Source organism: Brassica oleracea, chromosome C2 (genome assembly GCF_000695525.1).
Source record: "Brassica oleracea var. oleracea cultivar TO1000 chromosome C2, BOL, whole genome shotgun sequence".
NCBI lineage: Eukaryota > Viridiplantae > Streptophyta > Magnoliopsida > Brassicales > Brassicaceae > Brassica > Brassica oleracea.
Window position 1 is genome coordinate 27686925 of NC_027749.1, and position 24130 is coordinate 27711054.

Consider the following 24130-nt stretch of genomic DNA (forward strand, 5'->3'; position numbering starts at 1 on the left):
GTAGGAACACACGGTGCGGTTGTGACATTGATGGATCCATCGAAGAATGTGACAGAGAAATGAAAAAGAAAACCTACGTCTTCCTTAGAGCTTCTCCACAAAGCATGCCAATTATTCAATTATTACATTAATATTTTTTCAGTCGACTTCATCCTTTGATACTAATTCCATTTGAGGAATCGAATCTGGAGTTGGTTAGCCAAGAACATTTTCTACAATTGCACTCTTTCACTTTCTGTGTACTTATTTTGTTATCTTTTTAACAGAAATGGGGAAGACTTATTACATACTGCATATTTGGATTTAGTGGCTGATCAAGTGTTTATTAATGCTTTTGTTTTAGATATAGAATCTAATCTCCAGACATAGAGAACATAGCCAATTTGAATCTTCTATTCTTGAATACTAAAAAAATATCAAACACGGAGAACATATCAGTCTTCTCATGTAAAAGTTTCGGGTTCAGTAGCGAAATTCAATTGGTCAAATATGCCATCATGGTAAATCAAAACTCTCAATACCCAATTCCTTGCTCTATAACTTTCGACATCTCCCACCAAAATCATTTAAATGGTGAAAATGTTCAAAGCATAAAGTTTTATGCAAATAGAATCGGTGAATATACACACTTTCTAGAATTTTAATTTAATCGTCCACCTATCAACCATTCCATTTACGTTTCCAAATAGTACTTAAATTAATTGTCTACACAAGAAATATAAACACATTGCATTTCTCAATAAATAATATTTCCTTACATACATTATACGATATCTAATGGTAAATAAATATATGACTCTCAAAAGTGTTGCGACCGTTCCAATAACAACTTTCTCGTTATAAACAAATTGCAACATCATCAAACGACTAATATAAAACCACCACCGTTGGAAAACTACTACAAATGGAATTATCTGTCTATTTTGTGATTTTAGAGATTAGAACAGGTATTGAGAGATTATAGAGAGAGTATGGTGAGATTAAGGAAAGATGAGATGGTTTATGAAATGTAAAGGAGAAACATGATGAACTAGAGAGAGATTATGATGAACTCGTGTTATCTTTCTTTAATCATCAAGAGTTACAATATATAGCTAAGGAAAGACTAGGGTTTCAACATAAGAGATAAGGTAAAGCATGTGAAGTCAAGGCTAAGGGGAGCGGATCATTTGAACTAGCGAATGGAGTGTCTCACAGGCTTTTAGCATATTCTAAGATGCTGATCACTTTACAGATGTGCCAGCCTGTCTCCTCCGCGTCTCCTTTCTTCCCTCAACGGTCACAAGCCTCCTTAATACTCAAGGTAACTCTCCAAAGTAACTTGGGTAAGGATGGTATGTTTTGGTTGATGTTTGGTCGATCCGGGAAGGTATAGCTCGTACGGCCTGTACGGCCAATACGGCTTGTACGGATTGGTCTATCTCAAACCTCATCCTTTCCTCAACACATCCTTCTCATAATGTCTCCTCATACCCCATCACTTCTCTTGCTTATACTCAACTCATCTCAACACTCCCCCTCAAGCTTGAATCTTAGATACCATTCAAGCTTGGAACAACCATGAGATCTTCCTCATTAAAAACCTCACCAAGGAAAACCCAATGGGATAAAACCTTGATGAGGGAAAAAGAGTAAAGATCTCATGACCAAGGGGATCAGCTCCTTGGTGAAAGATCTATGAGTCCCAATCTGATATGAATGGACTCCATAGTCTTTTGTCTTGAAGCCTTGGTGAACACATCCGCCAGTTGATCCTCACTCCTTGTGTAGCATGGCAAGATCACTCCCAAGACAATCATCTGCCACTCTCAAGACAATCATCTGCATCACCTTGTGGCAATCTACTTCAATGTGCTTGGTTCTCTCATGGAAGACTGAGTTGGTTGCAATGTGTATAGCCGCTTTATTATCACAGTGCATAGTCATTGGTGTAGCTTGCTCTATCTCCAAATGCTTCAAGATCCCTTTGATCCATACCAACTCATTGGTAAGCTTCAGCATTGCTCTATACTCAGCTTCAGCACTCGAACAAGCCACCACCTTCTGCTTCTTGCTCTTCCAGGTTACCAAGTTGCCTCCAATGAATGTACAATAGCTGGTGGTTGATCTTCTGTCAGCTCTATCTCCAGCCCAATCAGCATCACAATAGCCCACTACTTCAGTACTCTTGTTGCATCCCATCCAAACTCCAAGCCTTGATGTCCCATTCAGATACAAGAGAAGTCTTTCCACCATTCGCCAATGATGCTCCTTTGGGACTTGCATATGCTGGCTCACTTGATTCACAGCAAAGCATATATCTGACCGTGTGATGGTAAGGTAGATGAGCTTCCCTACAAGCTTCCTGTATAGCTTAGGATCATGAAAGGCCTTGCTATCTTCAACCTCCCCCTCACGTGGAATCTTGTACCCATCTTCAAGAGGCATCCTTGCTGTCTTATCTCCTTGTATACCTGCATCTTTCAAAAGATCAAGTGTATACTTCCTTTGAGAAATGAACAATTCTTCCTTAGACCTACACAACTCAATTCCAAGTAAGTATTTCATTTCTCCCAAGTCTTTAATTTCAAACACAGATTTTAAAAACTCCTTTGTGGCCTTTATACCAGCCTTATCACTACCTGTTATGATTATATCATCAACATACACAAGTAGACAGATAATACTTGAGGATGTAGTCAGTGTGAAGAGAGTATGATCCAATTCAGACTTCCTAAAGACATGCCCATTCAAAGTAGTACTCAGCTTGTTGTACCAGGCTCTAGGGGATTGTTTCAAACCATAAATAGCCTTCTTGAGTCTTAAAACGTTTCCTGGCTTCACAAGATGCTCTAGGCCTGGTGGTGGATGCATATACACTTCATCTTCTAGCTCTCCTTGAAGAAATGCATTCTTCACATCCATTTGCCAAAGATCCCATTCAAGGTTTACAGCAAGGGATAATACAATCCTTATTGTATGGAGCTTGGCAACATGAGCAAAGGTGTCTATGTAATCTTCCCCATATGTTTGAGTGTATCCTCTAGCCACCAGTCTTGTTTTCCTCCTATCAATGGTTCCATCAGGCAAGTACTTGATAGTGAATATCCACTTGCTAGTTACTGCCTTCTTCCCCTTTGGCAACTCACTCTCAAACCAAGTGTCATTCTTTATCATGGCATTAGCTTCATCACCAACTGATTCTTTCCATTCTTTATGTAGTATTGCCTCTTCATATGATCTAGGCACATGACTCTCATCAAGGCTGGTCATAAATGCACAATGCTCTTCTGGATATTTGGCAAAAGAACACACAGCCTGAGAGGGATGCTCCACAGCCTGGGCATTGTAGTACACTCTCGTGTTTACCCAGTTGGAAGCATCTCTCTTGAGCCGTGTGCTTCTCCTTAAAGGTACATCAGCTGGTGCTTGCTCAGGTGCTTCTACTTTAGTTGTTTCCACTTCTCCTTGTTCTGGAAGCTCATGATGCTCCTCATTACTCGTTTCATCTCCACTTTGTATCCCACTTTGATCAGGATGCGCAAAGTCTTGATTTCCATCAGCCTCGGTTCCATTCCCTCCCTCATGATCAATGTGGCATGGTTCTTCAGCTTCTTGTACTCTAGATGAGTGATCCTTGTTCGAATCCTGGGACACTCCTATCCCAAGGCCATCTAGTATCTGCCTCAAACTTGTAGCTCTATCCGAAGGGTGTGAAAGATCCTCCAAGTCTTTCCAATCCTTATCCTCATAGTAGCTCTTCTCTTCAAAGAACTTCACATCTCTAGATACAAGTATTCTTCTTGTTTCTGGAACAAAGCACTTGTATCCTTTATGTGTAGTTGAGTATCCGATCATCATGGCCTTGATACTCTTAGCTTCAAGCTTGTTTCTTGTCTCTCCCAGAGCTAAGACATAGCTCACACATCCAAACACCCTCAGATGATCTAGTACTGGCTTGCATTTGTTGAGAACTTCATAAGGTGCTCGATCTTCCAAGACCCTTGTTGATATCCTGTTGATTAGGTAACAAGCTGTGATCACAGCATCACTCCAGAATCTCTTTGTCACACTCATCTGAAACATCATTGATCTGGCCACCTCCATAAGATGTCTGTTCTTTCTTTCAGCCTCTCCATTCTGCTGAGGAGTATATGGACAGCTTGTCTGATGGAGAATCCCATGTTGAGCTAGGTGATTCTTGAATGCATTGCTAGTATACTCTCCACCATTATCAGACCTGGAAATCTTAATCTTGGCATTATACTGGTTAGAAACATATGATTGGAAGTTTTTAAATGCATCAAGAACCCTATCCTTTGTTTTAATAAGTATTATCCAGGTGTATTTTGATTTTTCATCTATGAATGTGACAAAGTACTTGTAATTATCTCTAGATAGGCAGGAAGCAGTCCATACACCAGAATGAACAAGATTAAAACAATTATCATAGATAGTAGTAGATCTCTTAAACACAGTCTTACAATGTTTTCCCAAAATACAAGCTTCACAATCATTATTTTTAAACATGACACCTGGTAACATTAAGCTCAAGGCTCTAACATGTGGATGTCCTAGCCTAGAATGCCATAATGCACCTTTACTTAAAACAGAACTCAACAAGCAGCTAGAACTAGAAATAGGACCAATGTCTTCAAGTAAATAAAAATCTCCTTTGGTTACTCCTTGCCCAATCAACTTACTGCTTTCAATATCCTGAAATTTCACATCATTAGGACTGAAAATAACATTGCATTGAAGATCATTGGTACATCTCTTAACAGATAATAGATTAGAAGTAAACTCAGGCATGTATAAAGCTTTAGAATCCTTATTAAAGAGTTTCAAGTCTCCTACACCTCTAATAGGGATTCTATCACCATTTGCAATCATTACATGTCCATGAGCAGGTTCTACATTCTTTATAAGACTATCATCACTAATAATATGATGTGAAGCACCTGAATCAATAATCAATGGTTTTATTCCTTGAGCAATATGATTCCTAGGTGATTCATTTACCAATGAGATCAAACAATTTTGATTCATTTCTAGGCATTTTATCAGCAGCATAGGTTCTATATAACTCAGATTCAATTCTCATACTATCAAGGTTCCCTAGCAAGTTATCATAAGTTCTAGGCAACACATGAGCAGTATAGGAATAACCAAGAGTGTTTCCGAGTTTTTTACCAGACTCTTTAAGGGCTTTGATCAGGGCATCAATGTCAGACTTCCTAATCACCTCATGCTCCATGTTTTTCCCGGCTCCTTGGTGATGAGAGGCTAAGGCTCTTCCTTCACTTTCTCCTGCATGAGTAGATGGGCCAGCTCCTGAGGTGCCAGCTTCACTTGCCTCAGCAGAAAGGTGAGCTCTTCCCTCCCTCTCCCTGTTGAACTTAGCCGACTTGAGATGAGGATGTAGGATCCAGCATTGGCTCCTCTTGTGTCCTGACTTCTTGCAATGATCATAGTTGCCACTAAACTTCCTTTCCTCTCCACGGTAAGCAGCCTTGTTTGCTTGGATTGCCTCAGCCTTGTTGGATAGAGCCATATCTCCTTTCCCACCAAACAAACCGAGAGACCCTTCTTCCTTCTGAAGTTGTGCACACACCTCCTCCATAGATGGAAGGTTTGGAGACCTTAGAATGTGCTTAATAGCATCATTAAAGGCCGGATTCAGTGTCAGCATCAAGCCAAACACTTGATCTTGCTCACGCCTCTCCATGAGGGTCTCTTGATCAATGGTGCTTGGCCTCAATGTCTCTAGCTCAGACCAGAGTGATCTGTACTTCCCCAAGTGCTTAGAGAACTCCTCTTCTTCTTGTGCAAGGTTGTTGATGGCTCTCTTGAGCTCAAACACCTGGCCTAGGTTGGTAGTGTTACCAAACTTCTTCAGGAGTGTTTCCCACAGGTGCTTAGGAGTCTCACAGTAGCTGTAGGCATCTAGGAGATGGACCTCAAGGGACCCTTGTAGTACTGAGAGCACCATCAAGTCTTCTTGAACCCATTTCTTCTCGGCAACAGCAACTTGATCTCCACCACCTTCACTTCCTTCTCCTTCTTTGGCCACTGGCGTAGGCACCTCATCCGTGATGTGGCTCCATAACCCTAGCCTCCCAATGGCCGTCTTCACCAGCCTAGACCACAACAGGTAGTTTCCACTACCCTTCAACACAACAGGAACGGTAATGACTTTGTAGTGTCCCTCCATCTTGTTTTGTTCAACCCGAAATGAAACAATGAAAAGAAAAGAAAAGGGATTGAAATGAAGCTGAAGAACACTCTAAATCTTAATACCAAAGCCAACATGGCTCTGATACCATGTGATTTTAGAGATTAGAACATGTATTGAGAGATTATAGAGAGAGTATGGTGAGATTAAGGAAAGATCAGATGGTTTATGAAATGTAAAGGAGAAACATGATGAACTAGAGAGAGATTATGATGAACTCGTGTTATCTTTCTTTAATCATCAAGAGTTACAATATATAGCTAAGGAAAGACTAGGGTTTCAACATAAGAGATAAGGTAAAGCATGTGAAGTCAAGGCTAAGGGGAGCGAATCATTTGAACTAGTCAATGGAATGTCTCACACGCTTTTAGCATATCCTAAGATGCTGATCACTTTACAGCTGTGCCAGCCTGTCTCCTCCGCGTCTCCTTTCTTCCCTCAATGGTCACAAGCCTCCTTAATACTCAAGGTAACTCTCCAAAGTAACTTGGGTAAGGATGGTAAGTTTTGGTTGATGTTTGGTCGATCCGGGAAAGTATAGCTCGTACGGCCTGTACGGCCAGTACGGCTTGTACGGACTGGTCTATCTCAAACCTCATCCTTTCCTCAACACATCCTTTTCATAATGTCTCCTCATACCCCATCACTTCTCTTGCCTATACTCAACTCATCTCAACATATTTGATATCATAACTCTAAGTGCTAACTTAAAATAAGGCTTTAAACAAAAATTAGACACTATGCCACACAATTAACACATACGAGAAACGAAGAATTTGGGCCCTAAAGTTGTTACTCTTTCTTCTAATTATCATTTTTCATCATATCTGTTTTTCTATTTCTTTAATATAAGGACTGAATTCCTTGCAAAATATGTTCGCTCACAAAACTTTTGTTTTCTCATGACTCTTTGATTCCAGTATGGTTAGCTCCAAAAGCTAACATTTTCGACTTGAATGTCAAAAAAAAAATTATCCGTTGTCATCCTTTACCTTTTCTATTTTCATCTTCCATCATTTTGTAACATTTTTGAAAAAAAAAATTTGGGATGTTACATTATCATATTCGTCGTGAATTGCATACTCCCAAGGTGCGAGTGGTTGCGTCAGCAAAGTTGCACAGAGCGGTTACGTTTTCGATCAGTCGATTAACCAGTTCCACTGAACCATTTTGACATTGCAATTATATGTCTCCTAAAACCTCGTTAAACCCGTTAGCGGAAATGGAAGAGTTTAGCTAGACAGGCTTGCTAAAACTTGGTTATTGGACCGTCACAATATGATGTGATATTGGATCGTCGCAATAACCATTGCGAAGGAAAGAGCGAAGGAAATTCAGAGGTCTCATGCAAGTTTGGCTAAAGCATTCTTGAAATGTTAATTGGTGATGTATAATCCCAATTTCAAAGTCTTTTGGTGTTTTTTAATTTTTTTTGGCATCATTTGGCTTGACTGCATAGCTTTTTGTTTGTACAAATTAGCTTTATTCTATGAAATTCACATATTTATCAAAAAAGAAAAAGTGATATATATATTTTATTTCATGTACATACTCGTGTACTCTGATTACTTTGGCCGTCACCAGATTTATAGTGCTGTAATATTTGATTCGGAAATTACTTTTGTGGAGGAATATTCCACAAATCTTGTAATTTTACAAGTTCTAAAAGCACATGAATATGAAATTCAGTGTAATTGGATTTCCCTATTGTTGTTGTATCCTAATCGATTTTTTTTACTGTACCCTAATGGAATATTGAGAAACCATATTATCGCATATCAATTTTATCCCGTTCACTCATTGTACTTATAATGTTGAGCATATCTTCTTCACTCCCGACTGTATATATATACATAAAATTAAGTTTTGGGAAAATATATATTCCCCTCTATCTATAATAATTTACACAAGTTTAGTACATTACTGTAGGATCCACAACCAAATAGATAGATTGACTTTGTATTACATTGGCTAGTTTGTGCTCTATGTATTGGATTCAAATTGAATAGTGTGCATGTTTGAATTATATAAACAATAAATTAAGTAATAGTTAAAAAAAAAAAACTGTATTGCTTTAAAGAGGATCTGAACGAAAACAAAATCTGTTTAAACTTTTTAAACACGTTGCGCGATATCTATTTTATAAAATAAAAAATATATAACGTTCGATTGAACCGTTACATTTTGAGTTTTGAAAAAAATATCGTTGAGTCTGGTTAATTAGACTGTTTTAGATAGTTTATTTTTTTGACAAAATATCAAGTTAAAATCACCAAAAAACTATTAAAAATATTATGATTAGTTGTAAGGTCATTTTTAAATAACTGTTACTTTGTAAATCTAAAGTCTAATTTTATTAGAATGAGCCTGCATCAATACATTTCTATATAAGTAAAGATGCATCTGTGTGGACTGATTGTAACAAAAATAAATTTAAACCAGAAGTAGAAGAAAAAGGAAGGGAATGGCAATGAAGAAGTTAAGAGATATGGAATGTTTTGCTTCACGCAAAGAGCTTAATACGAGACAAGTACGATTGATCGCGTGGCTTTAAAGAAATTTTTTTTTTTCATCTTGTCTTAACCGTCTTAGTTTTTTTGGTAATAATACAACTAATTAAATGATATTTTAAAAGAAAAGTATAAATGATTTATACTTTTGACAGCATTTGTTTTCTTAACTACTAGTAGTACAGTAACAATTCTATAAATTAGTAGTGTTGGATCTTTAATTATTTATCAATTTACAAAAAAATTCTCTTCTATATTTGTATGTGAAAATAAGAAAAATATTTGATTTTACTGTATATGTATTAATTAAATTTTACATATACAAACTATACAATATATTTTTATATTTATAAAAAGTTTATATTAATTTATGTTTACATTGGGACCATATATTTATCTTATTATTTTATCTAATTTTGTCATATTTTACATCACCTCAATTCGGGTTGCTAAAGTTTGTTAATTTATTATGCTTATTTATTTATTAAATACTATAAGATACTACAATTAATTAATGTATTATTGGGGGAAATAAAAAGTTTCCAATAAGCACCAACCAAGCCAAGCCCTAGTTTTGTTTACGTCCGACTCCTCTCCTTCTCTCCCAAACGTTCCCAATTTTTTCCTGCTAATCACGAGACAAAAATCATCCTAACCTGGTTGAATTAGCTCCATATATATCTCTCAAAACCCTAATCAGGAAGATGAGCAGTAGCGGAAGCCCTAGCAGCAGCGGTGGAGGTGGACCGTGTGGCGCCTGTAAGTTCTTGAGACGGAAGTGCGTTCCCGGCTGCATATTCGCACCCTATTTCGACTCCGATCAAGGAGCGGCGCACTTCGCGGCGGTTCATAAGGTGTTCGGAGCGAGCAACGTTTCAAAACTCCTCCACCATATTCCCGAGCATAAACGGGCAGACGCCGTCGTTTCAATCTGTTTCGAGGCTCAGTCTCGTCTCCGAGACCCTATCTACGGCTGCGTCTCCCACATCGTCTCTCTTCAGCAACAGGTAATTTAATTTTTCCATTAATACTATTAAAAAAACAATTCTTCCATTAATACTATAACTTATTACTATCATATAGTAATATAGTATGATGAGAAATCGCAAGAATTTTAAGTCAATCTACTGTCTGTAGGTCGTGACATTCATCAGTTATCTTACCAGTTTCCTTTTCTTTTTTTTATAACAAAAGAAAATTGTTGATATTTCTCTCTTCCTTTGTTTTCGTTTCTACCCATTTACCCAAGCTCATGCAAAGTACTCTCTCTTAAGCATTGACGAAAAAAATCGTCTTGTGTTTTAGCTGCGATTTGTTCTCATTCTTGGTCCTTTTTTTTGGTTTTAGTAATAAGGATCTACTGAGAAAAATAAAAATAATTAATTTATAATTGCATTCCTAGCCTTACTCATAATCTTCATCAAATAATATTATAGATGATTGAACATTTTTCCTTTTTCGATGATTCCTACGAACATTAGTTTAATTTCATTTTATTTAAATTTCCTCTTCATCCGAGTTTATAGTGATATCTATTAATAAAATATACAATAATTAAAAACATACTTCTATTTAACTAAAACATTTTAAACTAAAAATAATAAATTATATATGTATGGTAAAAGCTGGATTTTTAATTATAACGACGAGATATTATATTGTTTGGATTCATAGCTTTTGATTGTTAACTTGATGTTAACGAATCTCATAACACTACTCTTCTGTGACATAAAATAAAAATATGTCAAATAAACATAATTAACCGTCTTGTGTTTTCATTGGTCATGTTTTTTTAATTATGCTTATTTGACATATTTTTAGTTTATGTCACGGAAGAGTAGTGTTATGAGTTTCGTTAATATCAATATCAGATTACCAATCAAAAACTATGAATCCAAAGAATATAATATCTTATCGTTATAATTGAAAAAATCTAGCTTTTACTAGACATGTATAATTTATTACTTCTAGTTGAATAGAAAGATGTTTTTAGTTATTGTATATTTTATTAATAGGTGTCACTATAAACTCGGATGAAACAGAAATTCATATAAAATGCAATTAAACTAATGTTAGTAGGAATCATCTGAAAAGGAAAAATGTTCAATCATCTATAATATTATTTGATGAAAAGGAGTTTGCTTTCATACGCTTCATTTGTAATTATAGTTTATTTTGTAGATTTATCTTTTATGTTATTATGAAGTGTTAATAAAAATTTATTATGTTGTTACGATGATAACGTTTTTTACATGTGTGGTTTGATAATAAAATAGATAAAAGATTTTGCAAGTTACCAAGCCATTATTAAGTTGTGTTGTAATAAAAAAATTAAATTATATAGATTAGATATTAAATTTAATATTTGAAACTAATAAAATAATTTAGATTAAAATAAAAAATATGTTAAAGTTATAATTGATTGGGATTTATTAGTCCGCCATCAACTAGTTTAATGCATACTTACTTGTATGACATGATCTAATGCGTTACAGAACAGTTGAAGGCCTCTCTCTCTCTGTATTTAATTTAATTAGCACATTGAGCATACGTTGTATTACTTTTTGTAAATAAATGTTTACAAAGATGTTTTCTAAGTTAATCCAAGCCACTGATTGAGAAGAGATGTCTTTCTCTGTTCGCAACAAACACGTAGTTGTACGCTTATTTCTAAGCGTCTTTTCAATATATAAATATATCAATTGCTTTGATCATATATATACATATATATATATATCAATTGCAATAAAGTATGCTTGTTACATACTCGAATATTTATGCAATTGCATCCAATAAATTGATATTAGTGAAGGATATTTTAAATGTTACAAGCAAGCAATTTATTGGATGCAATTAGTCATGTCGTGTGTTTTGGGCATAAGTGAATCAACATTTGCTCGAGAACTCGGAAACTCATGTAATAATTTATTGCTGAAAGTATCAATATTTAGATTATTACATCTCTTTAATATTTTCTTGGCATTATTATCATTTTAAGCATTTGCATGGATTTTGTCTAAAAAAAACAGGTGGTGAGTTTGCAAAATGAGCTTTCATATGTACAAGCACATTTAGCAACTCTAGAGCTGCCACAGCCACCGCCGGCCACGGTGACGTCTTCTGGATCTCTGCCGCCTCTTTCCATATCAGACCTGCCCACAATAACACCGTCGATGTACGACCTCTCCCCAATCTTGGAGCCGATATCATCCACGTGGCCCATGCAGCAACAACCTCGACCGTCGGATCATCTCTTCGGTGTCTCGCAATCGTCCAGTATCGGAGGAGGCGGCGAGTTCCAAGCTATTGCACGTGAGTTTCTTCACGGTGGGCAGATGTCAGCTCATCAGCCGCCGCCGGAGACCGGTGGTTCTGCCCCAACAGTGATAAAAAGAGAATGATGCTTATATTTTATATATATATATATATATGTTGGTTCAGTTTTGGACCTTATGAGATCTATAATTAGCCACATGCTCCTCTTTGTTATATGTATTTATAATACTTGGTCGAAGAATTCGCATTTTAATTTTTGGCTATAATGTTAATATATGTGATACTCAATTGAAATTAAATGTGGGACTCCAGATAAAGAAGAAACCAGAAATCAAAAAAAGAAGAGAATATGCCTATATCAACCAGGAAGATATGATTCAGCTGAGTCCACCGAAAAGAAGACTACTTCCAATACAAATCTGTTGGATTTTTATCTGATCATTGAATTGATGCAGCTCTTGGAGGTTACGGTGGAAGACTTGGGACTTTGTTTCAAACGAACCAACCCAAACCCTTACAGTTTTTGTACTCTTAACCAAGACATACATTTTTCTCGATTAGATATTTTAATATATCACCGGTTTCTGATTATTTTAGTCAGAACCGAAAAGAGATGTTATAAATTAAACCATACAAAGTTTGGAGAATCCAGTGTGTATGAGATGGATTAAATCCCTCCACAGCACCCATCAAATATGAAATTCAGCTCACTTAGTCGGGGCTTCAACCAGCTAAACACCCGCACTCGGCTGTGTGGTTTGACTTTTCTCGGCAATAGGAGCTTGGCGCATGAACTTTGGTTAACAGCCCGAATGTTCAGCTCAGTTGCTTGGCCCGTAAAGCATATCTCAGCCCGTTAGGTCTAACTGATCTAGGAAAAATAGAAGATAATATTCATCCATAAAAGCATGATTATTGGGGGTTCTTAAGGTAGGCTTCTTAGCAGAATATAATAACCCGTCTCTTAACTTTTAACTAAAAAAGCTAAGAACCGACTCTTAAATAAGAATTTTAAGAACCGGTTCTTAACTTTTTTAGTTAAAAGTTAAAAGACGGGTTCTTATATTCCGCTAAGAACTCCCCAATAATCATGCTCTAAAAAGATGACGAGAGCAACCAAGGGACTGTCAGCTAGAAATTAGAGTTTTACTCTTTTACTTTTTTGGGCCGACTTGTACTTTCCTGGCTAGGTCAGACGAGTTTTGTTGCTCTCTTTACTGAGTCCGACGAAACTCAGATTCAACATAGTGCCCCCAATATCTACTTCTCACCGTCGTCCTCGGTTGGCTAGTTATAGTCTTTACCTCTCCAAATCACGACCTGCTCTTTGTCTAATGTCACCATAATGCAAGGGACCATACATATCCTTCACACAATACTCACTACACCTTACAAAGCTTGGCTGAACAGAAAGAAACATCATCATCTCAATCTTAGCTTTGCTCCAATTTTCTTGCAATCCTTTTTCTCTAGTCCCAAGCAATCAATCGGTACTAATAATTCACTTACGAGGAACGGTTCTCTCGCCAGACTACCGTAGTGATGGGAGGGATTCGGCAGATAGATGTCTGGCTATATATATATGGTTTCTTTCCCAGAGATGTGTTAAAAGCAATACAAAAAATGAGATATTTACCTTTTTTTTTTAAGATGGTGTCTGATATTGTAAATGCCGTTTTTATGAATCAGTCTACACAAACAAATGTCCGATCAAATTATCGTTTATATAAGGTTTATAAAATTACACTCTCCACCCCCACACAAAAAAATAAATAAAAGAATGTGCAAGTCAAAACACAATCATCATCAATGCTTTCAATCAGATTGTAAGATTCTCCTGTATGGCAAGGAAGGATCCAACAATATTTCCCCCAACGTCAGGGAACTCCTCGCTCCCTGGTAGTGGCCGTACTTTGCCTTTCCGATCAACTTCCACCGGATACTTGAGCAGATGTCCCCTCATCTCCGACACTTGCTCTGCCCTAAACTGTTTCCAGTTCTCCTCCCCCATTCTTCTCACCTTGCTTACACACTCTAGGCTCTCTGGCTCCTCAAAGCTATCATCTAACATTGCCATGTGTTCTGCCCAAAGTGACATTCTATACCCGAATATCTTGCAGAATTTTTGATGTACAAAGTATTCATATTTATATAATAAAATAACTGGAAATCATATAATAATATTTTAGAGGAGGATTACTACCTGACCACGAGGACCAGACTGTCGTCTTGCCCATGTATGTTGAGGCTGATAAGCTCCCATTGCAATCTCCGTGTCTCTCGTGCCTTCCATTGATCTTTGGTTTATGTTTGCGGATCCAATTACCACATACTCGTCATCAATAACCATCCCTTTTGAATGCACATATATCATAAATCTTCTGCTCTTTCGACATGATGCCTATAACAACAACAACATCTCAGTTAACAACTCAATGATAATAGGAATATACATGGTAGCAGCTTTCTACCTGAGGAGTGTTCTCGTTGCTTTGATTTGTTTCATTATTTCCGTCCACCATCTCTCTGTTTCCAAGACAGAAAAAATTTAGATAGTCTTGTGGGGAGAATCTATCATCAAGCCCGGCCTCCACTAACGCATTGTAGATAGTTCCATACATCATTTGCATTGTCTTGTGCTACGAGGACCATAACTATGACATTCAGTTTCCAGTGATAAAAAGGATCATTTTCTTTCTTTTTGTAACTTTTTTTTTTTTTTGTTCACAGATACTTCATTACTTAAAATTTAAAGTGGGTTTCTTACAGGGCCTCTGAGGGCCTGCTTAGCCAAGTTATCCTCAAAACAGAGAGAGAAACGATTAACATATCTAAAAGAGACAGAATCAAATTGCAAAGAGAGAAGATAGATGTCAGCCAGGATTCCATGGAGATCAGAGATGCCAGATTGTTCGACAATTGCTGCCACCAATTGTGCTGAATCCGATTCAAAGATCACCTTTTTGAGCTGAAGTGCGATCGCATGTTCCATCGCCATTCGTACTGCCAATCCCTCCGCCACAAGGGGTGATCGAACGAAAGATAAAAAATCACTGTGAGAGAGGAATCTCTCATTTTGGTTAACCGAGAAGCTCCACCCCAATCCCGCGGTATTGTGTTCATTGCTCCACGCTGCATCCGATCGACAGAGGGCCACTGAGTCGGCGTCGATCTTCCTCGGGGTTACGCCTCGCTTTGGGGGTATAGGTACTACTTGAGCCAACTTCCACTCTTTAGCATCAATGATAGCTTTTGATATTACCTCTTGGGGTGTGAAGTGGCGCTGTTGAAAGATCTTAAGGTTTCTTGTTGTCCAGAGTGCAGAAATAACCCAAGGGATCAAGGGGCAGTCATTAAGTCCAGTAGGTAGGAGTGTGGTGGCCTTCAATGCCAATCGCCAGCCCTCATTAAATGAGTTAATGAGCAAAGGGGCTAGGCCATTTATTACAGGTAATAGCTCCCAAACCTTTTGTGCAAAAGGACAGTGGAAGAATAAATGGAGGATAGACTCTGAGCCCTTACAGTGAATGCAATTAGCAGTAGGTAGTATATGTCTTGCCATTAAGATCTCACCCACCGGGATTGCTCTATGTTTAATTTTCCAGATAAGCAGCTTCAGCTTGGGAGATATGGGCACTTTCCAGACATCGTCAATCCACTCTTGTGCTGGTTGGGGGGGTTCTAGAGCGCCAGGTTTATTTTTCTCCAGGGCTGCATAGTAGCCTGTTTTGGTGGAATACTCTCCGGATTTATGGTTGAGCCAGATGCGTTTATCCTTTCCTCCCCATTTACTCGGTTTGATGGTCATGATCTCTCCTGCCAGCATAGGGAATAATCCTTCTATCTTCTCAACATCCCATTCTCTGGAGTTTTCTCTGAACAGTTCAGCGACCTTTGCCTCTGATCTGTCTTCCGGAGCTGGTCCCATTGGACACCTTTGCGCAGTTGAAGATAGCCATGGTTCTCTCCAGATCTTTGTCTCCTGGCCATCTCCAATTACCCATCCCAAATGTTCCTTAATGAGTTCTCTTCCTATCAAAATTCCTCTCCACCCGTGAGAGCAGGAATCAGGAGCAGCCGCATGTAGGAAGTCTTTATCTTGGAGATATTTTCCCCTGAGTATTCTGGCTAGTAAGCAGGAAGGTGAAGATAGGATTCTCCAGCTGGTTTTAGCCAGTAGAGCGTCATTAAAACTTTGAATGTCTCTGATGCCCAGCCCTCCGTCTTTTTTTGACTTCACCATGGTATCCCATGCAATCCACGACATTTTCCTAGTCTCCGGAGAAGCGTCCCACCAGAATCTGGTGAAAGCTGACTGGATTCTTCGACACAGGGACTGCGGGAGTTTAAAGCACTGCATAGGGTGATTTGGTATGGCGGAGAGGACACTCTTGAGTAGTGTGAGTTTTCCAGCCAGAGAGAGGTACCTTGTAGACCACCCCGCTGCTCGCTGTTTGATTTTATCTACTACAAACGTGAACATATCAATCTTTTTTCTCCCAAAGTGTTCAGGAATCCCAAGGTACTTCCCAGCTCCTCCTTCTTTCTCAATACCGAGTTCTTCTTTGATCTTTTCCTTGAGCGCTTGTGGTGTTAGATTAGAGAAAGTGATCCCTGATTTCTGAGCATTGATTTTCTGGCCAGATGCTTCTTCATACAGCTGGAGGATTTTCTTGAGAGTACTGAGGCTCTTCGGGTTTGTTCTACAGAAGAACAGAGTATCATCTGCAAATAATAGGTGGTTAACCCGAGGACTGTTTGTGGCTACTCTGATGCCTTGCAGTGTGTTGTTCTCCTGGGCGTTTCTGCAAAGGCCGGACAGTACCTCACTGCAGAGGATGAAAATGTATGGAGACAGGGGGTCTCCCTGTCGGATGCCTCTATGTGGTGTAACCACACCGGTCACAGATTCATTGACAAGGTACGAGTATGTCACTGTCCTTATGCATTGCATGATCCAGTTAGTCCAAACCGCTAGTCTCAGCAGCACAGCTTCGATGAAATCCCACTCCAAACGGTCATAAGCCTTGCTCATGTCGGTCTTGACGGACATAGAGCAGTGCTTAGAGGCCTCAGATGTTTTTAGAAAGTGCAGAACCTCGTGGGAGATTAAGATGTTGTCAGTGATCGCTCTCCCATGAACAAAAGCAGATTGGTTCTCAGAGATCAAGTCAGGGAGGATCTGTTTCAGTCTATGCGCTAGCAGTTTCGAGATTATTTTATAGTAGACATTGCAAAGTGCTATTGGTCTATAATCCGAAACAAGCTTAGCTGTGGTAGACTTCGGTATCAGTCTGACATGTGTGGAATTAATGGTTCTCGGTAAGCTACCGGATGTGAAGAAATGTTGTATCTCTTTAACAATATCCGCCCCAACTGTTACCCAATTCGCTTGGAAGAAACTTGCTGAAAATCCATCCGGGCTAGGAGCCTTCCCCGGATGAATTGCAAGTAGAGCCAAGTGGATTTCTTCTGAAGTTGGTATAAAGTCGCTGGACTGTCATGGTATTCCCCAACCCACGACAGTTCCAGCTTATGATCTTTAAGGAACTGGAGCTGGCAGATTGTGAAAATCCACCTTCTTCTTTGAAATCCAAGGTACAATCAGAGATTTTGGTTGAGAGTTTGCTGTCGTGTCGTTTGCTTGTCCTGCTGGTTCTTTGCTCCTTGCTTTTACACCCCTTGTAGAAGATGACGGGGGAGCTTTTCTGATCCCGTTGTCCGTGAAGATTGGTTCTCCCTCTGAGTTCTCTATCACTGAGAAGTTGTTAACTGCCTTTCTTCATTTAGTGATACTGTGGAAATATCCAGAATTTTTATCACCGAGGCTGAGCCATAAGTTTCTGCTTCTTTGTTTCCAGTAGGCCTCCTCCTCGAGATAAGCTTTTGTCAGGTCAGCGTTTAGTTTGGCTATGGTTTCACCTTCATTCCTATTGCTCGACATAGCTTTATCCAGAGCCTCCTTCCATTGCTCAATAAGGATTCTGCTGTTACGTTGTTGCTCTTTATTCCAAAGAATAATTGCTCTTCTGACCTGAGAAATCTTGTAGTGGACCGGTCTAGTCCCTGCCTCCTTCCATGTCTTCTCTACCAGTGACTTGACCTCAGGGTTGTCTTTCAGTCTTCTGTCAAATCGGAAGATGCCTTTCCCTTTCTTCCTTGTGAAATCAAAGCATGTGAGTATAGGTTTGTGATCTGAACCTTCATACTTTAGATACTCGCATACGCCTGAGTGGAAGGTATCGAACCATTGACTGTTTGCTAGCGTTCGGTCAAGTCTACATCTCACCACTTCCTCATTACGCACTCCTCTCCAAGAGAGAAAATCTCCAGTGTGTGGTAAATCGTAGAGATCACATTCTGAAAGGAAGGGTCTGAAGTCAGTGTATGATCCTTCGGCTCTGGTGCGACCTCCAACTTTCTCATGTTCGTTAACAATGTCGTTTAAGTCTCCTGTGAGTATCCATGCCATGTCTCTGGTGGTTGCCTCATTCGCAATTTTTTGCCACAGTTGTCTTCTCAAGACCGGCTCAGGGTTTCCATAGACAAATGATGCCAGGAAAGTCTTGTTTTCATATTTCATTTCTGCATTGATAATGTTTTTACAAGAGTCTTTAACATTAAGCTATATCCCCTTCTTCCAGAACAGGGCGAGCCCTCCACTTCCATGCCCTTGGGGTGGTATCAGCAGTGAGTTTTCATAACGCAACGATTTACATTTACGGAGGACAAACTCGTTGGAATTTTTTGTCTCCGAGAGGAATAAGATATCGGGCGAGAGCTTCTTGTGCATCTCTATAAGTCGCTGGACTGTCATGGTATTCCCTAACCCACGACAGTTCCAGCTTATGATCTTTAAGGAACTGGAGCTGGCAGATTGTGAAAATCCACCTTCTTCTTTGAAATCCAAGGTACAATCAGAGATTTTGGTTGAGAGTTTGCTGTCGTGTCGTTTGCTTGTCCTGTTGGTTCTTTGCTCCTTGCTTTTACACCCCTTGTGGAAGATGACGGGGGAGCTTTTCGCTTAGGAGAGATTCTCAGCTGAGCCACCGTTCTTCTTTTCGTAGCTGCTGTAGTGGTTCTGACTCCCAGTGGCTTAGGTTGATTTTTATTCAGTGGAGGTCTTCCAAGTCTTTTCTTGACTAGGATCCGCTCTTCCTCAGTTCTTGGCTCACTTGTTCCTATATCCACAGGATTTTGTAATCTTAGAAGAGCCGGAATTCTGGTAGTGTTTTCCAAGTACTCTATACTCTCGCTTTGGTTGCATACAGGGAGTATGTTGATTGTATCTACTGCTATGCTATTAGCATTTGCATCTACTTCTCCTGTTTCCTCAGCCAACCTAACACGTTCTCTTCTTGCAGCACTTTCTGTAGGATCTGCACAATTAGCATATTGGTTCAGAGCTTCCCTAATCTCTAATCTTGCAGCTTCCACAGCTTCTTCATGTGTTGGGACTACAAACGTTTCTCCCTTTCCTTGCCTCCTTTCCAGCGAGTTGAGCTCAGTAATGGGTCTATGGCCCGAGATATAAGCAGAGGAGTTCCTGTCCTCGAGTGTGGGTCTTCTCTCACGCGTCACACTTTTTGTCTGTAGCTCCTCTCTTGTTCTCGTGTGTACAGAAGGTGACACTCTCCTTCCAGTGTCTACCCATCGAGGTTTACGAGCCACCGCAGCGTCATATCTTGGAGATAGGTGCTGGTGGCTATGATAAGATTCTGGTCTATAGTATGACCGAGAGTGTTGGTGTCTCCCTTGGCTTTCCTGGGATCATCTTTCTCTTGGTGGCTCAAAATTTGCAGACTTTCTAGCATCACGCATAAAGCCATCCTGGTGTCTGCTACTCTCCTTTGCCTGATGTGGATTATCCTGGTACGTTCTACGCCCCTTCGAAAAATCCTCATTCTTCCCCTCCGTTTGTATGTTACTTTTCTTATTGTTGTTGTCTTTTTGTTGAGGGTTTTGAGGGCAGTCTTCTAACTCATGGTCCAGCATAAGACATATCTTACAATGCTTTTCTAGTTTCTCGTAGAGGAGAGTGGCTATCACTTCATCACCATTGTCAAATTCTAGAGTGGAGCTAGTGATAAGTGGGAGGAGGCCGTTAACCTGAGTTCGGAGTCGGGCTTTTGTAGGTGTTATCTCCCAATTCTCGACCAAACCAATATCTTCTCCAATCCCTCGAATTATAGTATCATCCCACAGGTGAAGAGGGACTCCTTGTATTTCAATCCAGAAAGGTATTAGCGAGGGAAAAGCCGGTGACAACGTTGGCTCCCATCTCTGTATAATCAGCATCCACTTTGCAAAGTGGTAAGGTCTATTATCAAGGACCATTTGTAGGTCATCAAGAGATTCAAACTGGAACTGGAATTTGCCTTGTCCCAGATCTGAACCAGTGGGTCTGCGCCTGCACTTCCAGTGGTCTGCAAGGAACGGTATAAGGGACCACATCCTTTGAGCCTTTGGGTTAGTTACTCGTCCAATGAGTGTGAGCTCATGTTTCTTCCTCAGCTCTGAGGTTAACGGTTTGTAAAGACATATATCTTCACTAGAGTTACCTGCCAATATAGAATCCTCTGTGTAGCAGCGCCGGTTGGAACTCCTTCCGGCCACATTGGGATGACAATATAGACAGCAAACCTTTCATTTGCCCTGATCTTATCAGCAATCTTCAAAGCAATTTCCATAGGAATCAGGTTATTGGCACCTACATGACCATAAACAAACAATAATCAACAGAGTAGCCACAACAAACAAGGCTCTAACTCAAATGAAAGGCTATCTCTGTTTCCATGATTCCTTTTTCACTGGAAAAAAATCAGCTCAGATTTCTTGAATTTTTATCAATTATATATACATGCATCTTTGAAGAGATTTATCCTAATTTTGAGTTTTTTTCTAATCATTAGGTCATTTGAAAAAAAAAAAGAGAAAAACCTATATCCTTGTGAGCATTCCAGTTGTAAGAGGATCCAATGAAATACTGGTTCTCAATGTAGATGAAGTGTTGAGCTGCACGAATGGCCTTTACATATGCGGTGTGTATGCTCATGTCGATGAGCACATTCTTACCGCACATCAAATTCTGTCCAAACAAAAACCCTTGTATCCATCAATTTCTCAGGGCCATAATGACAGCAGAATTTTTGTTTTCTCTTTTTCTTTTTCAACTCACCTTGCTTGTAGCATATTTTGGATCCTTTGGGAAACCTTTGACAGAGTTTGAATCGATGGAACGGAAGATCTGAACCAGAAACCAGAAAACCATCAGCTTATAAACAAAATTAATTGGAAAACTATCTGTGGAGCAAAGTACAAACAAGAAACAAACTCATCAAAACTAAAAGAATTCCATACATGAATTGGCAGAGATAAATCAAAATTATTCAGAATCTATGGTTCGTTTCTAGTTTATACATAAATAAGTACAGTTCATCAAATCTTCTGCAGTACTATCAATAATTGGTTTCCATAGTTTTCTAACCAATTATGAACATAGTACCTGTCAGGTTTTATAGAGAAGGAGTATCTTGGTGGTTACCTGAACATGCCAAGCCTCAGGGTCGTTTGCGCTAACAGTAGGAGCATCAAAGACTCCTAATATATCTGGGATCCTTTCAATCCTGAGCAATGCATCATCATATGATGTCTTCAATTTATTGATTCTGTGAGGCTTCGCAGCCTTCAGCCACCTCTCCTCAAAATTGGTCAGAACATCGTAGGCAGCTGGGCCATCAATCTTACTGTGCAGATCATGCCAAGGTTCTCTTGGACAACCGGAGAGGTTACCCTAGATTACATTTTTAGTACATTCTTCACCAACATTACAGTGTTAAAGAAAGGCAAATGGGCACTAAAAAAAAAAAGAAAAAACATACCGTGAAAGTGGGGTTGTGGTAGTCACCTTTATGATCTGTTTGCAGCGTCCTAAACAAGGGATGTTGAGGTGTATCATATCGGCCATCACAGAGATCAAGTCCACCTACAAAAGCTACGATTTTCCTCCTGTTACCGCCAGCATCAACATCTACTATCAAGGTCTTTTGGTGGTGTGTATAGATAGTTCCAACTTCCTGATAGACTAAAACATAAATAACTCAACTCAAAAAAATAAAAATAAAAACAGACCAATTCATCATTTTTACCGTTTGTTTGACCCAACTATGTCGCTTTCCAGCATTTCGAGGGCATAGCAAGATTTGAACTGAGGAGTGCTTGAAAAAACGGCGAGTCTCCTCGTCATGGGTTCCCATCACTCCATCCTGTTCAAATTAACATATTTAAAATACCTCAAAGTTGCACTAAAGAATTTCATATCTCTAATTTGTGTTGTAGATTTATTCATGAAACATCCTTTTCTATTATATACAAAACAGACTTTTCTAGATTACAAAGGATTGGTAGGCTGAAGGAACCAAAGATGTGCTTTATTGAACTTAAAGGTTGCAGTAACGTACTGTTTTGTATCCCAAGATGTCCCGTGAAGTAGGGTCGTCCCAAACGAGAAGCAGGACTCTTACACCTTCTCGGGACTTTGATTTTAGGAGCTCACCAAGTGTACATTCCGATGCAGGGTTTCCTTTATCCCGAGCAAGCCTGACGTTATGCCACACTGACCAACCCGTGATGTAAATCAAACGCCTAGCCTGACATATGGCATGGAACATATCATGCCAACACTTGCCATTTTCGTAATACATTCCGTTGCCGAGTCTTATCCTCGGGAGCATCCCTTCAGGTACGTGTGCATCTTGGTACAGCGTCACGTTCCCACCTTCCCGGAGAGGAAAATATGTTCCAGGGACACCCTGGTAACTAGGACCTCCACCAACTCCGCTGTGATAAACACTGAGTTTATCCGCTGAGGTGTACTGAATAGATAATGTCAGAGTCGCACCAGGTTTACAAGGCTTCCCATTGCTGCTCAGAATGGAGTAAGTTCCTTCGATTCTTGCACCAGAGTGTATTTGCTCGACGGGGATGGTAACGAGTCCTATAAGCTGAGAACCCACAACATCACTGTCCTTGACAACAAAATGGACCTCGGCGGCATGATGAGCAACGGGAACGTAAAAGTGCTGGTGCCAGACAGGGTTTTCGCTGTTGCTCATGACGTAAGTTCTTCCAATGACGGCACCAGCAACTGAAATGGAAACGTAAGGGTCGCTCGTGATCTTCTTGCTCAGCTGTCCTTCGATCATGTTGCTTATGCTTCCTAAGACGGCACCCAATGTGTTATGGAACAAGTCCATGTTAGGGAGGTTATTGGCACGATAAATCCAAATGTCCAAGTTACCATGCAGCAAGAGGACCTTCAAGGAGGGTTTACCAGAGGGCACAATCTGCAAACTGGGACTATGTGGGAGTGGGGAATCAAGCCTGCCCGAGTGAGACAAATGAGAATGACTTGAAAAGGAGTGATAAGGCTGTTGTCCATGGTAGGAGCCGGGGTTTGAAGATGGTGGGTGATGATGAGAAGAAACGGTGAGACCACCCATAAGGTCATGAAGAGGAGGGTAAACAGGTGGGGAGTATCCAGCACTACTGAAATTATCATGATGAGGGTGTTGAGGGGGTGGGGGATAAGAGGCAAAGCTAGGGTGGGGCTGAGGAGGATAAGGGTAAGGAGGATGAGGTTGGTGTTGGTGATCATAAGAATAATGAGGCGGTGGACCAGAAGGGGACATAGAACCATAGTGATGGTGAAGTGGTGGTGGGGGACGGTGTGCATAATCCAAAGGAGCAGAATGAGAACCATACTGGTTTTGAAGTGGCGGTGGATAAGCTTGGGGAGGGTATGGATCTGAGTTGGGAGGAGGAGGAGGTCCTGGATAATAAGGGTGTTGAGAACCATAGTTCTCCATTTAATCAAAACTCAAATGGCTTTTTTAAGATTTGCACCCGATCATGTACTTGCAGGATTCACAATCTAATCTCTCAAAATGGATCTTCTGAATCAATGAGAGAGGTTTGCGTTTTTACTAAGAACAAATCAATTCTATAAGACAAAAGAACCAAGACGGAGTTACCTTACTGGCGTTGACAATGGTATCCAACTTAAACGAGAAAGAGTCACGACTCTGTATATCTATTTCAATTCCTGCTTTCATTTTCGTTAATATCGGAG

General features: G+C 39.6%; 2 protein-coding genes across 4 annotated transcripts; one reads left to right on the forward strand and one right to left on the reverse strand.

The window, feature by feature from the left end:
* The first annotated feature begins 9311 nt into the window (after positions 1-9311).
* Positions 9312-12177, forward strand: LOC106326104 (LOB domain-containing protein 30-like). The gene is made up of 2 exons (XM_013764131.1): positions 9312-9731; positions 11754-12177. The coding sequence occupies exons 1-2, from the start codon at positions 9429-9431 to the stop codon at positions 12123-12125; spliced, it is 675 nt and encodes a 224-aa protein (XP_013619585.1). The 5' UTR covers positions 9312-9428; the 3' UTR covers positions 12126-12177.
* A 1527-nt stretch (positions 12178-13704) lies between these two features.
* Positions 13705-24123, reverse strand: LOC106327129 (phospholipase D beta 2). Of its 3 annotated transcripts, none has more exons than XM_013765195.1 (11): positions 24033-24123; positions 22461-23954; positions 22149-22265; positions 21882-22076; positions 21545-21793; positions 21179-21247; positions 20941-21088; positions 20562-20710; positions 14472-14639; positions 14204-14401; positions 13705-14113 (listed from the first exon to the last, which is right to left on the reverse strand). In XM_013765195.1, exons 2-11 carry the CDS (start codon positions 23865-23867, stop codon positions 13820-13822), a joined length of 2994 nt encoding a protein of 997 aa, XP_013620649.1. In that variant the 5' UTR covers positions 23868-23954; positions 24033-24123; the 3' UTR covers positions 13705-13819. The 3 variants fall into 3 exon arrangements, with proteins under 3 accessions (XP_013620649.1, XP_013620650.1, XP_013620651.1); XM_013765196.1 differs by having other exon boundaries at positions 22461-23951; positions 24033-24110; XM_013765197.1 differs by lacking the exon at positions 24033-24123 and having other exon boundaries at positions 13706-14113; positions 22461-23867.
* Positions 24124-24130: the final 7 nt, after the last annotated feature.